Consider the following 15,842-nt stretch of genomic DNA (forward strand, 5'->3'; position numbering starts at 1 on the left):
TGGTTTTACGTAATTGATTCAGTCAAAACATGAGTGAGATTGATTTAATTATTATTTTTTAAATTATATTGTTTTATTTTTTAAAAAAATTAAAAGGAATTAATTGAGATTATTCACCTAACTTGTGATCAGGACCGGGCCGGGTTTTAGACGGCGCTCTAAATATATATCTCTCTATATGCTTTTTTGAAATATTGTTTTGGTCCCCATAAACCTCGTCATTGTATTATTAGGTCCCTTGGCATATTTCTTTTCTTTTCCCTTTTGGAATCATCAACATAGATTTTTTTCTCTCTCTACTCCGAACACTGTCACACAGTGCTTTTCAGTCACTCTCCGTTTAGTGTGTTTAACGCTCAGAAAACAGTCCCACTCTCTCTGAAGATTGCCATTCAATTGCGTTGCCCATAAACCAACACTTGGGGGTAATTGCATTTACTGTCTCTCTGGTGCTAGCTGGCTTCTACTTTCACATTCATTTACTACTTCTTTCATACGTTTTGTATTCTGTCTGGTTCCTGAGAAAAAAAAAAAAGAGAAAAAGAAAAATGGGTTTCTCTTCTAAAGCTTTCTTCTGTTTTATATAATAATCTACGGCCCAAATTTGTTGAAGGATGTCTGCAATTCCTTGGTTAAGTCCTATTGTCCGTGGAAAAACTGCTGCATTCTCTTTTGTTTATGGTTAATGTGTGATGTAATTGGCTTCAAAGGTTTAAGATGCTGGCTTTTTATGTTTTTATTTTCTGGGTTGTTTAGATAAGCTCATTTGGGAAAAACTGCTGCATTCTCTTTTGTTTATGGTTACTGTGTGCTGTAATTGGCTTCAAAGGTTTAAGATGCTGACTTTTTATGTTTTTATTTTCTGGGTTTAGGCCAAAAAATGATACCAAGTAGGCCACAGACTCCAATCGGTGGTTCCCAGTCTGTTTCACCTGCGATTTTAAGATCAAATTCTGCCATTTTGGGGTCTCAAGGAGATGGTTCCATGCAGCCAGGTCAGTATAACATGAATTTGGTTGGAAATTCTCCCAGTGCGTCTTCTCTTATCAATCAGGGTTTTGGGAAAGGTGTTTCAAGCTCTGGACTTTCTGGTTTAGAGTCTACTATTATTTCTATGGTAGCTAATGATGTGGGTTTCAGCTCATTGTTTGATGGTTCCAATATGGTGAGTTCTGCTTCATCTGGAAAAGTTCAAAGCAAGCAAATTTCTAACCCTTCTGTTAATCACCAACCTCAAGTTCAACAATTTGAGCCACAGATGATAAAACATGGGCAGAAGCAATTCCAGTCCATTCGAGGCGGGTTGGGCGCCATGGGACCTGTAAAATTGGAGCCACATGTAATAAATGAACAGATTGCCCCCCATCGTAGGTTGCAGTCCTTGCAGAGTCTGGGTTCAGTGAAAGTAGAACCACAACAGAACCAGATTGGAACAGTCATTGGACCTGTTAAAGTGGAGAATCAACTTTCTGTTCAATCTGTTTTACAACGGCAACAGCAACAGCAGCAGCAGCAGCAGCAGTTCTTCCAGATGTCCAGGCAGTCCCCTCAGGCTGCTGTCGCACAGATGAATTACTTACAGCAACAGCAGATTCTGCAGTTGCAACAACAGCAGCAACTTTTGAGGGCATTTCCTCATCAACAGCCCCAAGTACAACAGTTTCAACAGAAAAACTTGCCAGTTAGATCTGTTGCAAGACCACCGTATGAACCTGGAACAGGTGCTAGGCGATTGACTCAATACATTTATCAGCAGCGGCATAGACCTCAGGTAAAATTGTTTGATTCCTGGAGAAAATGTGTTCTGTCAGTTTTTGGCATTTTACTTGTGTTTGTAGTGACTGGTCTTTATGTAGGATAACAACATTGAATTCTGGAGGGAATTTGTGGCTGAGTTTTTTGCTTCCAATGCAAGGAAAAGGTTATGTGTTTCGTTGTATGGAAATAGCCGCCAACCAAATGGTGTTTTTCCTCAGGTATGCTGTTATATAGACGAATACTAATTGACCGAGGAAGATAGCATGATGTTTTCTGAGGGGAACCTGGGGATAAGGAACAGAGTATCTTTGGTTGACTTGCGCCATTGCTTTTCAACTTCAATACTTCTACACTGGATTATGCTGTTCAATTTAAAGTAAAAGAAGTGATGAATAAATGCATTTAGGAGAGAATGAGCGGTAAAATGCAGAAGTTTTGAGCTTGGATTCTCTCCTCTGCTGTGTAATTCTACCTCTTAAACAAACACTGCCTTATGTGTGCAGTTGTTTTTATTTGAGCTTTTGTAGACTCCATATTCTTCACAACACAATGGAATCATGACCAAATTGGAATGAAAACCGTAGGGTAAAATATGAAGTTTTTGAGTAAGCATATCTTTTGAACTTATATTGATATTAGAAAAATTTGAAATTTAATGGCAATGTTGCAGGATTTGTGGCACTGTGAGATATGCAATTGCAAACCTGGTTGTGGTTTTGGTATGCTACTTTTACAGCCTCCATTTTTTTGGTTATTTGCCATTGATTTGTTAGAATGGCACTTAGTGATAAGCAAAATATGCTGTTTATCATATCTTTGCTATCATGTTATACAATGTTTCTACTATACTTTGCAACTTGTGGATCAAAAATCAAAATGTTGCACATTTATATGTGATGCTCTGTAATCATGCATTTGCAATTTATTAAGATTTCTAATATTTTTCTGTATCAAGATTTTAAAAATTTCATCTTAATGGATGCTTGACCCATTCAAAGCTGAAAATCTTCTGATAAATATTCACTCATTGAATTCATGAGGCATTTATTGCAATCCATTTCATTGTTTGAAACTTAGCCTTGTTAGGCACTTGGATCAGTTTTGAGGGGAAGTAGATTTGTGAAGAGAGAGTGCAGAAAGAAAATTCAAATGTGATGTGAATTTGCTCAAAGGAATCAAAGTTTAGAGTTTCTCTCTTTCTTTGGATTAAATGATGCAGATATGAATTTGCTTACAAATGGACGGAAAAAAAATGTAGTCTTCAACAAACTTTAAAGTACTAAAGATAACAATTTATGAAAAGTGAAGAAATTGTGTCATCCTTTTCTGAAATAATATTTGAAGTCTTGTTCAATTCTCATTCTTTGGTTCTTGTTTCTGCAATTTCAGAAACAACTGTAGAGGTTCTTCCTAGGTTGTTCAAAATCAAATATGATAGTGGCACTTTGGAAGAGCTTCTCTATGTTGATATGCCTCGTGAATATCAGAATGCAAGTGGTCAAATTGTACTTGACTATGCAAAAGCAATTCAAGAGAGTGTTTTTGAGCACCTTCGTGTTGTACGCAATGGCCAACTTCGTATCATTTTCTCTCCAGATCTGAAGGTTTGGGCGTTGATAAATTGCACCTGGGGGATATTTGAAACTATATACTTTTATTATTAGCTATAAATATCATTGATGCCCTAATTATCTTTGTTCATCTACATTCTCTAGATTTGCTCCTGGGAGTTTTGTGCATGCCGTCATGAGGAACTTATTCCACGAAGGTTGATTATACCTCAGGTTGCTAATTTAGCGCTTCTAATTTGTATTGTAAACTATGTTTTCTCTTGAGTAGGGATCTTGCTGAAGCTTTTTTGGAATCTTTGGATTAGGTTATCATGATTAATTTAAGCTTTCACATGCGCAATTCAATTCTCAGAATTTATGGTTGAATGCCCTTTTTCTTTCCATGATCAGAACTTAAGTTACTAATGAATTTAGAGATTGCATGAAAGTAGCTAGAAAATTTCCTACCTCAGAAAAGCAGCAAGCTAAACTAATCTAGGAAAGTAGAATATTTAGAAATTTGGAAATTAATGATGCAATGAAACCTTAAGGGTGTGTTAAGTGAAAAAAACTTCCCTTTTTCTTTTTCTTTTTTCAATGAAAAATTGGAAAACATGTTCATTTATTGAAAAAAAAATGATTTTTTCATTTGAAAAAATAAAAAATACATCAAGATTACAACAATTTTTCATAAAAAATAAAAACCATAATTTATAATAGTCATTTTACTATTTTTTATTTGTGGTAATCTAATTATAGACTATTAATTTTATTTTATTTGAATTAAAAATTATCATGAAAAAGTTACATTGTTACCTTAAAAAAAAAATATTTATATTAGATTTAAAATAAAAATTAAATTTATGACACTAACTAAATATGAATTTTTTTTAATATTTTACCTGGCTAAAAAGTGCTTGTGTGTGTATAAAATTATATTGTTCATGTTTTTTATTCTTTAGAAAAACTGAAAAACTTGCATTGTAAAACTGTGGATAACCTCTAAAATGTGGTTTTCTAAACTTAGTATAGATTTGGAAAATTGGAAAACTACTTTTTTAGCTTTCTAGATAGAGAAATATTGTATTTGAACATGAAGTTCTAGTTTTACATTTTCTGACTTAATTTTTCTAGAAAATTGGAGAATTATTCTGTTTTTGAACAGCCCTTAAACTTTTGTATTTACATGATTAGCCATCTAGGGGATAACCCTAACAAGAATTGGTGAAGGGAGAGGTCTTAAATAAATTCCTGAGAAGCTTGGCCTCCTTGTCTGGGAAATTGGTCTCCATTCTTTAGGGAGCAATTCTCTGTCACCATTCTTTGATACTTAAATGGAAGTGCCCAAGAACGGTCAACATATACAAGTTTCATCTGCTTGGAGCACATGTGGATGGAATCTCCCTTTATGATACTTCAGATTTAATTGCTGCAATACTTGCCATAAGAGGTCAATTATTCTCTGAATCACAGTTACATAGTTAAATTCTTCTCTGAAGTCTTCCGCTTTCATATTTTTTTCATCTTATGTGATTGCTTATTTTCTGTCCGTTTGTGCTATTGAGGTGGTAAGGTAGAAGGTCTTCTTAAATTCTTGTGTAACTTTTATAGATCACTTTCCTTGCAGGTAAGCCAGCTTGGAGCTGTGGCACAGAAATACCAAGCTTCTGCTCAAAATGCTTCATTGAGCTTTTCTTCACCTGATTTAGAAAATAACTGTAACATGTGAGTTCCTTTTGCTTTGAAATCTTTTGATTGCTGTCACTAGTTGATGGTGGTTTTTTCTTGCCACCCTTATTTGAAATTTCATAATTTGTGTTCATATAATCTGTTAAAAACTCTATTTTTTTTTGTTTCATTTTGACTTTGCTGAACAATGAAAATTGCTGAACCTAAGAGTTGACATGACGTTCCCCCCTCTTTGCCACATGTGCTGCAAGACCTTGAATTTTTTTATGTGGGACATGCTCCACTTATGTACATGATTTGCATCATCTGGGACTTTTAGGCATTTGACTAACCACCTTCATGTTGCAACTTGGAAACTAATTCACCCCTGAATATTAGGTCTGCAACTTGGATGAAGTTACATTGAGTAAACTATTGCAACATGGTAATTTAATTCTCTGACTCTCAAGTAGGGCCTGATTGTCACTCAGCTAATGGCCTTCATAATGACATCAATGATAGCATCCAGCAACATGACCGTGACATGATGGCTGTGAGAAAGTGGAAACAAACAAGGATTGCAATCTAATGTATTTAAGATGTGTCTGGCATGTCGTAGTAAAAGTTATGTTTGGATTTTTTTCTGCTTGGTACTTGATAAATATTCAACTCAACTGATATAATTTTAGATGGCTAACTTGTTTGATTTCATCTTAGATTCTCAATTTGATACATATGTTGATAGGTAAATTAGAGTGGAACTTTTATTTCCTCCTGGTGGCTTTTGTTTGGCTTATATCTATGGGTGTGAATTTTCCAGGTTTCTTGCATCAGCTTGTCAACTAGCAAAAGCCTTGGAGATACCTTTCGTTAATGATTTAGGATTCACAAAAAGATATGTGCGATGTCTCCAGGTATAGTTCATTGCAATTTTCTAATTTTGAATTGGCCATCCTTGATTATTGGACTTGAAAAGGCTCATTTCTTTTACATTGGCTAGTAATAAGCTCATTTCTTTTACATTGGTTAGTAGTGCACAGGTTGATTATGTTCTGGAAATGCGAAGGCATAATATTTTACTTGAGTTTCCTAGATGCCCATGTGAATTCATTTGAATGTGGTTTAAACTTCCAACCATGCGTTTTCTCATTTGAATGTGGTTTAAACTTTCACCCATGCGTTTTCTTTCTAGGCTCTTTTTGATGCCACTGATGCATGCCATCCTCTCTCTTAGCTCTTGGTTCCTTCCTGCTTGATTTGGTCTTTTATTCTTTGTAGCAATAGTGCCTGCCAATTTTACATACCAAGTGACCTCGCCCTCAAGGTTTTGGATTTGAATTTAAGATGCTATATCCTGCCCTAATAAAACACGTGCACATAAGATGAATATGTAACTCCATATTTGCGTGATTGCATTATATTTGGAACGTGGTATCTGCTTCTTGCTCTTTCTGAAAAAGAGTGGACTGATCATATCTTGATAATCTAACAAGAACTTTTTTTTTTTTTTGCATGTTTACTGAACAACCTGCAGATATCAGAGGTGGTAAACTGCATGAAAGACTTGATTGACTATACAACTCAAGATGCTGGGAAGGGACCAATAGGTAAGCTTAAAGAAACTTCCCCCATTAGGTATACGTTCTTTTTTGACCTGTTCTGATATATTGGCGAATATAATTATCAATCAAATCCTGTCAGCAAAGATTGCCTTAAGTTGCACAGTTTGATGTTCTTATCTTTTATCTCTCAATGCTTTCGTGCTGATTGAAACTCTCTCTAAACTTTCACATCTATGTTCAACCAAAAAGTAAATGAAAAAAATACCTACAATTTTAAATTTTTAAGAGCAGGGTGCATTGCATATCGAATGATTATTCATCTCACCACCCAAAAATGCATTGAAGTATGATATGCAGAAGTTTCCTTTCCAAAATATAAAAACTACAATTTATGCATAGAGTTTCCTAAAGTTAAAGCTACTAGCTTTTACAAACACCAAACAAACAAACAGATTGCTAGACACACCTTGCTAGCTGCTAGGGGATGGCTTCAAAGGTCGTATAACAGAGAAAATGGCTTAAAATATTACTTGACATCCTACATGTGACAGTAAACTTCTCCCATTTGTCCCAAATTCATCAGAGAGTTTCCTGGAACTATCATACGGAGGCTGTATTAGAATCTTTTGACTCGCGGTTAAATAAAGTTCTTACTTCACATAATAACATTTTGTTTGTTTACCAGAGAGTTTGGCCCAGTTCCCTTGCAAAACCAGGCCATTTTCTGGAGTGCATGATTCCGATCAACAACCACCTGAGAAAAAGCAGTGTCAAAATACTGGACACACATCGAATGATGATCATCATACTGTACGGGCAAGCATCATGCATCCTTCCACAAGCAGTGGTGTTGCAAGTGCAAACAATTCCCTCGGCACAAGCTCCACCACTTCCTCTGCCATCACTGTTGGGGGGCTTCTTCATCAGAATTCCATGAATTCACGAATTGAAAATCAGATGACTAGTCCCGGCAGTCCATATACTGGGACTTCTGTTCAGATTCCATCTGCTGGTTCTTCAACGACTTTGCCACCAGCTCAGCCCAACCCCTCGTCTCCCTTCTCTTGTCTGACGCCATCATCATCCAGCAATCCTTCCCAAAGTTCCCACAATACTTTAGCAGCATCAACTGCTATAAACCATGTCCGTTCAGCAAACTCACCTGTTCAGACACCAATGCAACAATCATCTCAGTTCAATGAGGTTGATCCAAGTGAATTTCAGAGCTCTGTTGAGAAAATCATGCAAGAAATGATCTCTTCACAGTTCAGTGGGACAGGTGGTATGGTCAGTGTTGATTATGAAGGAAATAATATGGACATAAATAGGGTCACACAGTCAAGAAAAAATGCGCTCACCAATGGCCCTTGCCTAGAGGGTAATGTGATGAGAAACAAGTCAGTTAATGTAGGTGGAGGATTTGGGAATTTGAATGGTAAAAATCATCTTTCTGCTTCTACTAGCGGAATCACAGCTGAAATGGAGAATGTCTCCGGCACTTTGTCTGGTAGGTTTGCTATGCCAGTGATGGATCATGATACTGGTATGAATCATCAGCAACAGGAACTGGCTTATCAGCTGCACAACAGTATTGGAGCAGTATATAGATATCTTGATCCCCAATTTGATTGGACTACCTGAAGAGTGGAGGTAATTTTACTGATACTTTCATGGTGATGGTTTATACCTAGTATGATACAATTCCGGTGGTGATACAAGGTGCTCGTGCTATGTACTGGGGGTTGCTCGCCTACATTTCCATTTGACGCTTTCCTGTTTATGACTATATGAATTTTCAACTTAGTGCAAAATGTTCAGCGAAGGAAAACAAACAGCTTATTGTTTTCAGATGAGGTCTTTTCCCTGTTGTTTCAGCTTTACCTTATATTTTAAGTTTACCTTTCTGGGGTGTTTCCCTATGTAGGTCTTTTATCCTTCTTAAAAGCTTCAAAACGTGAACTCAGGCCTCGGGCACGGCCATTTTTATCTCCTCCATCCGCCGAATTATGTGAAAATTTTCAATGCATTGGCTGGCAGTAGCTGCATATGGTACAACGATGAACTTTTTCTGCCAATAGGCACGCTCGGCTGATGGGCTGGGGAGGTGGTCTTTTTTAATTAGCTATGGAAGGACTAGAATTTATGTTTTCAGAAAGAAGCAACAAGGACAAGGAATACTGACTTGATAATGAATGCATCTGTGTTGCATTGCTGTTCGTCCCATGTTTCCCTAGCCTATATAAAATTCTGCAAGGCCTAATCTCTGCTGTCTTGCGGTTTCTTCGAGGCCTAATCACTACAAGAATTTGATAATTTGATTGGGATATTGCTATTAATCATGTATAAATTGGTCGAGGATAGTTTTTCAATAGCGTTGGTTTTGGGCAAGCTATGGTTGACTAACTGTCATGGATGCATTTTAGCTTAAGCTCAGAGATTTGTGAGATTATGCAGAAAGATGGTTCCGCAGATGCATGTAATTATCAAACTACACATCATGATATAAAAACTTGGGACGACATTGTCATGACATACAAGGCAATGGCAATTGTAGCTAATTTCTGAAGGACATTTGTTGCTGCTCTTCTCTCTTCAAGCTTCAAAGGTTTTTTCAATGGCAGCAGCGAAGGTAGCCTTTGGAACGGCACCTGTAACACGTCCTTTCCTCAAAAAGTATTTTCATTGATGGCAAATTGTTAATTACTTCAATTTAAGTAGTAAAATTAGTGGATATTATACCAAACAAAATATATTTAGCTAATAAAAGGTTGCTTAACCTCAAGAAGTTAGTTTAACGATAAGATTTAGGGATTTTTTCCTTCTAGGTTTTAATTTTAAATTGTTATGAGGCCAATCCTATGCAAGAAAGCCAACTTAGTCAAATCTCACTAGTATTAAATCTTCCGGGATCATGGGCCGCAGAGCTTATAGGCTGGTTCGTCTGGTTGGTGTGTGCAAGATGTTATATGTTTAAAAAAACAGAATAAAAATTTATGATAATAGATTTTTAATTAAAAAATATTTTTAGGAAAAAAAATGTAAAATTATAAAGTGAAATATTTACTTAAAAAAAAATTTTGTATAGTATTTTTTTAATAATTTTGTAGGAAAATATAAGATTAAAAAAAAATTTTTATAGTATTTTTTTTAAGAAAAAAATAAATTTCAATTATTTTTTAATAATTTTGTAGGAAAATATAAGAAGACATGAACTTATTTGAAAGAAAAACTCTAAAACAAAATTTATTGAAATTAAAAATTTTAATAAATATTTATATTCCAAAAATTCCCAGGACTATTTACTTGACTATAAAAAATATTTTTAAAATAACAAAATTGATATATTTTCTCTTTGATAAACATATGGGATTTTATTTTTTACTAATTTCCACTTATGATTTGATGAAAAATACACCAAATAAATCATGATTGTCCTTATCTAGGAATATAGTAGCATTTTTCAAATTTTTTGGGTTATCAATTTGAAAACTTTTTAAATTTCAAATATTAAAAATGATGTTTGGTTATTACTGTCTTATGGATAGATAGTCAATACCCTTCCATTTTAATTTTCTCCCCCATCTTAAATAACAAAAATTTCTTATATTGAATTAGCACCAACTATTTATATTTACATTATTCCTTCAATAATAGAGAGATAGTTATAATGCAATTACTTAACAATTTTGTGACACAAAAATGATTTTACCTAACCAAGTCATGTCATTTTCTTCTCATGGTTCAAAAAATGTCATGTCATGTCATTCTCGCTATTAAAAAAATTTAAATCAGATGTGATATTATTTGTTTTTTATTTTAATTTTTTTAAAAAAATTAATTTTTTATTTTAAATTAATATTTTTTGGTATTTTTAGATTATTTTGATATGCTAATATCAAAAATAAATTTTAAAAAATAAAAAAATATATTATTTTAATATATTTATAAATAAAAAATACTATGAAAAACAACCGTAACTACACTCTACTCCACATATAAGAGAAAGGTAATTAATTTAATTGGCTGGAAGTATTTTCAGAATATGAAATTAAAAAAAAGACAAAAAAATATTCCAAAAGTAAAATGTCTGTGCAAGGCTCAAAATTATGTTTCTAGACAAGGTTATGATATAAAAGTTGGATGATTTAATGGATTGGAAACCTGATTTATTTATTTATTTATTACTCTTGATTGAGTATTCTAATGTTGACATTGATGTGTAAGCTTGTTCAAAAATATCATTTATGATTGAATTAAAGAATTGTATTTTCATGAATATTTCAAATTTATAAAAATTATGATTAATTTAGATGTGCAATAATTGAAGGATCCTGCTAAATTATACATAAAGTAAATAAATAATTTGATGAACATAATAAGTCTAATTCCATATAGTTTGAGCTCTCATCATTCTATTTTATTTAAATTGCAACCCGATAGCAAATTAAATAATACAATCATTCTAGTCTGTTTCTTTACCATTAAAAATCATATTAGTGTGAACAGTTCAAATATACTAAATTATACAAAAGAAAAAAAATACTAAAACTTTTTTATTTTTTTGCATTTAATTCCAAACTATACCATTCCATAATAGAAAAAAAAATCATCCAAAGACATGCAACTCTATTTAAAAAGGCATTTTAGAATTAAGTAAAATATATGTTATCCTTTCAATTTTTTCTAAAAAAAAGATATTTTAAGCATCACTAGCATACCTCTTCAATTTAAAAAGGATTTAGATATTTTAAGCATCACTATGTAGCATACCTCTTCAATTTAAAAAGGATTTTATAGGTAGTTTATATATAATAAAATTCATAGATGAAACTCTATTTTCAAAAAAACATCAAAATTCTATATATCATACTTTTAAATACGCTCGTTAAATAAATAAATACTAGAAAATTTAAGCATGGGGGTAGCATCTCCTAACCCATTTGTGTTAATTGGTATAAGGCTACTTTTTGTACGTACATGATTTTAGATTATATTACTTTGAAATTAAAAAAAAAAAGTATTTTAAGTGGCATTAGTTTTTCCTTTTTAAGAGATTTTTTTAGTTTGAATTTTTATTTTATAATTTAATAAAAAAACACATTGAAAAGGTTAATAATCTAAATAAAGTATCTTAAAGATTTCTTGAAAATGTAGAATGGATCAAATTCCTAATGGCATCCTTGCTATAAATGTCACAAAACCAGTATCGAGGCACAAAGATATTCTGAGAACGAGAATAACAAGAACCACCTTGTATTACATTAAAGCCGGCCCCGGCCCTCGTGAGAATTCATGCAACAATGAGTTTTGGCTTCATCTCCATTAAAAATTGAACATAGTACTATATAAAGAAGGCTAAGTTATGAGAAGCTACATCCCACAGAAGAGAAGACATCACTGTTGACTATCCACTAGTAAGGGGAGGAAGAAAGAGTCATTCTTAAAATGGCTGAGGCAAACCACAACTCAGCATTGTTTTTAAGCTCAATTCTGGTGCTCTCTCTGCTTCTCATTTTCGCCATGGCTGAAAGCCGCTTTCTTGATGGTAACTACTTAGCATCATAGTAAGAAAAATTGATATTGCACCTGCAACTACTTTACTGTAACTTTACAGTGTAGTGGTGAGACGGTCTAGTCGTATTATCATGATAGATTGAATTGATCGTCACTGTAAAGATATATAAAGATAAAAGACTACTCCGATTTCCTATTATAATTAAGCTTCTTCTTCTTCTTTTTAATATCTTTTGTTTAAATAAGATATATGCAATACCATTGTTTTATGTTGTTGAGCAGTTGGGGGTGGTTTGTTGAAGCCCAGAACTCCAGAATGTGATGAAGTATTTGGAGTAAGGAGTGATGACACCTGCTTTGGCATTACACAGCTGTTCAATTTGACCACTACACTCTTTGATTCTATCAACCCTAATCTCAACTGCACTGCTCTCTTTGTGGGACAATGGCTATGTGTTGCTGGATCAGCCTAAGTTGCTCAGTTACTAATCTTGTCCAAGACATTTCAGGGGAAAATAAGTTTGAATAATAAGGAGATTATGTAATCTCATGATTTTTATTTTTTATTTTTTATTTTTTAAAAAAATATTAGATTGGGCTTTTACATTGAATAAGTGAGAAAAATATGTTTAGTTTATAAACATCCAATATAATTAATTATCATTAAACATATATTAAAAATGAAAAACAACCGTAACTACACTCTACTCCACATATAAGAGAAAGGTAATTAATTTAATTGGCTGGAAGTATTTTCAGAATATGAAATTAAAAAAAAAACAAAAAAATATTCCAAAAGTAAAATGTCTATGCAAGGCTCAAAATTATGTTTCTAGACAAGGTTATGATATAAAAGTTGGATGATTTAATGGATTGGAAACCTGATTTATTTATTTATTTATTACTCTTGATTGAGTATTCTAATGTTGACATTGATGTGTAAGCTTGTTCAAAAATATCATTTATGATTGAATTAAAGAATTGTATTTTCATGAATATTTCAAATTTATAAAAATTATGATTAATTTAGATGTGCAATAATTGAAGGATCCTGCTAAATTATACATAAAGTAAATAAATAATTTGATGAACATAATAAGTCTAATTCCATATAGTTTGAGCTCTCATCATTCTATTTTATTTAAATTGCAACCCGATAGCAAATTAAATAATACAATCATTCTAGTCTAAATAAAGTATCTTAAAGATTTCTTGAAAATGTAGAATGGATCAAATTCCTAATGGCATCCTTGCTATAAATGTCACAAAACCAGTATCGAGGCACAAAGATATTATGAGAACGAGAATAACAAGAACCACCTTGTATTACATTAAAGCCGGCCCCGGCCCTCGTGAGAATTCATGCAACAATGAGTTTTGGCTTCATCTCCATTAAAAATTGAACATAGTACTATATAAAGAAGGCTAAGTTATGAGAAGCTACATCCCACAGAAGAGAAGACATCACTGTTGACTATCCACCAGTAAGGGGAGGAAGACAGAGTCATTCTTAAAATGGCTGAGGCAAACCACAACTCAGCATTGTTTTTAAGCTCAATTCTGGTGCTCTCTCTGCTTCTCATTTTCTCCATGGCTGAAAGCCGCTTTCTTGATGGTAACTACTTAGCATCATAGTAAGAAAAATTGATATTGCACCTGCAACTACTTTACTGTAACTTTACAGTGTAGTGGTGAGACGGTCTAGTCGTATTATCATGATAGATTGAATTGATCGTCACTGTAAAGATATATAAAGATAAAAGACTACTCCGATCTCCTATTATAATTAAGCTTCTTCTTCTTCTTTTTAATATCTTTTGTTTAAATAAGATATATGCAATACCATTGTTTTATGTTGTTGAGCAGTTGGGGGTGGTTTGTTGAAGCCCAGAACTCCAGAATGTGATGAAGTATTTGGAGTAAGGAGTGATGACACCTGCTTTGGCATTACACAGCTGTTCAATTTGACCACTACACTCTTTGATTCTATCAACCCTAATCTCAACTGCACTGCTCTCTTTGTGGGACAATGGCTATGTGTTGCTGGATCAGCCTAAGTTGCTCAGTTACTAATCTTGTCCAAGACATTTCAGGGGAAAATAAGTTTGAATAATAAGGAGATTATGTAATCTCATGATTTTTATTTTTTATTTTTTATTTTTTAAAAAAATATTAGATTGGGCTTTTACATTGAATAAGTGAGAAAAATATGTTTAGTTTATAAACATCCAATATAATTAATTATCATTAAACATATATTAAAATTACAATATATCTTAGAGTAAATTTAAATAAAACTAAAAAAAAGTACTTGCTTGTTGAAATACTTAAAAAATGATTAATTTGTGTTGTTGCTAAGAATCAATATTTTAGGTTTGTTTAGCAAAACAAGAAAAAAATTATTAAAGAAAACTGTCAATAATTCAATAGAATGTATTTGTCAAACATTCCCTAAGAATAAAAAAATTCATTTTTCTTCTTTGTAAGCTTCTGCACAACCAAACACTGCCTTAGACAATAAAAAAGCTCAACCCAAACTTGAACCGGGTCTTATGAACAGACCCAAAACCTAAAAAAACAGCCCATCAAGTTTGAAAAGGTTGTTTGCCCAAACAAAAACACAAACCATCTAACCTTGGACCCAAGGCCTCCATGTTGAAGCCCGGCCCGACCAAAACAAATAAACCACTTTACCCATAAAACAAAAAGAATCAGTCCATGCCCACAGACATTAAAAACGTAAACTACACTCATGGCAAAAGATCTGCACCTAAACAACTTCAACAAAACTTACAGCCCCTACACTATTCAACCCAGAATTCATATTTAAACCCAGAAGCATGCATTTACAAGCCAAACAAAAATGGCACCATTATTCACGTCTTTATCAGTTTCAAACTAACAGATGTTAACTAAAGAGAGCATAGTCCATCAACACAGCATGCAAGACTACCGTAACAAGAAAAAGGAGGTGGTTCTACCTGTGCTGAAGATGTTGTTAGAGGCTCACGACTGCACTGCTGGATCTGGAGAAGACGCTGATGGGCTACTGGACTAAGAAGAAGATGAAGCGCTTAAAATCCTGCTGGTGTTATTGCTCTGCTGGAACCTTGGGTCTGTTGTGCTGGAAGTATCTTGCTGGACGTTGTTATTGCTGGTGGTGCTGGATTGAAAGCTACTGCTCATGGTTTTGTGGAAGAAGAGTCACTGCTGATGCTGCTTGAGCAAGAGAAGATGAAGATGGTGAAGAAGGGGAAGCTGTTCTGAGACACTGCTGGACTGAGATCACAGTGCTGGGCTGAGAAGAAAAGGTTGGTGTCCAGGGTTACTGCTGATGATGACATTAAAGGCTGTTGGAAAATCGTCCAAGAATGCTCTCGGTTGAAAATAGAAAGCTGAAGGTTGTTGGTGTTGTTAGCATGGCGGCTGCCATGGCTGAGGAGTTCCCTGCTTCTCAACACCACCAGCCAAGAAGTTTTGTTGTTTTCTGAAAAAGAGAGGGTCGTGGAGGGGTCTTTTATTCTCTCCTGTTTTTTAGATTTCTTCATTACTTAGAGGCAAAAATTTTATCTCCTAGAAATTTAAAAATACTTTCTTCCGTTATTTTTTTTCAATGCATTTTTTTGCCCATTTGTCCATATATTTTTTATATTTTTTCTTATATTTTTCATATTTTTATATATTTTTTTGAAAAATACAATGTCAATGTTGATTTGATAAAAAAATAAATAATAATTTTAAAATAGTGCATTAAAAATTTAACACGTTAAAAGTAAAATTTTAAATTTTC

General features: G+C 33.5%; 1 protein-coding gene across 2 annotated transcripts; it reads left to right on the forward strand.

The window, feature by feature from the left end:
- Positions 1-283: 283 nt before the first annotated feature.
- LOC105124604 (transcriptional corepressor SEUSS-like) lies at positions 284-8,482 on the forward strand. 2 transcript variants are annotated; one of them, XM_011024691.1, is made up of 10 exons: positions 284-425; positions 873-1,771; positions 1,857-1,976; positions 2,429-2,477; positions 3,148-3,362; positions 3,474-3,542; positions 4,936-5,033; positions 5,797-5,890; positions 6,511-6,583; positions 7,224-8,482. In XM_011024691.1, exons 2-10 carry the CDS (start codon positions 881-883, stop codon positions 8,177-8,179), a joined length of 2,565 nt encoding a protein of 854 aa, XP_011022993.1. In that variant the 5' UTR covers positions 284-425; positions 873-880; the 3' UTR covers positions 8,180-8,482. The 2 variants fall into 2 exon arrangements, with proteins under 2 accessions (XP_011022993.1, XP_011022994.1); XM_011024692.1 differs by having other exon boundaries at positions 284-421.
- The last annotated feature ends 7,360 nt before the right edge of the window (positions 8,483-15,842 follow it).

This window comes from Populus euphratica, unplaced genomic scaffold (genome assembly GCF_000495115.2).
Source record: "Populus euphratica unplaced genomic scaffold, PopEup_1.0 scaffold35.1, whole genome shotgun sequence".
In the NCBI taxonomy this organism is placed as follows: Eukaryota; Viridiplantae; Streptophyta; class Magnoliopsida; order Malpighiales; family Salicaceae; genus Populus; species Populus euphratica.

Bases quoted from the DNA above. Each gene is read 5' to 3' on its own strand.
- LOC105124604 (XM_011024691.1), top strand. From the start codon at position 881: ATGATACCAAGTAGGCCACAGACTCCAATCGGTGGTTCCCAGTCTGTT. The intron at 5,034-5,796 runs GTGAGTTCCTTT...TGAATTTTCCAG, and splicing joins TTAGAAAATAACTGTAACAT to GTTTCTTGCATCAGCTTGTC. The intron at 5,891-6,510 runs GTATAGTTCATT...AACAACCTGCAG, and splicing joins GATATGTGCGATGTCTCCAG to ATATCAGAGGTGGTAAACTG.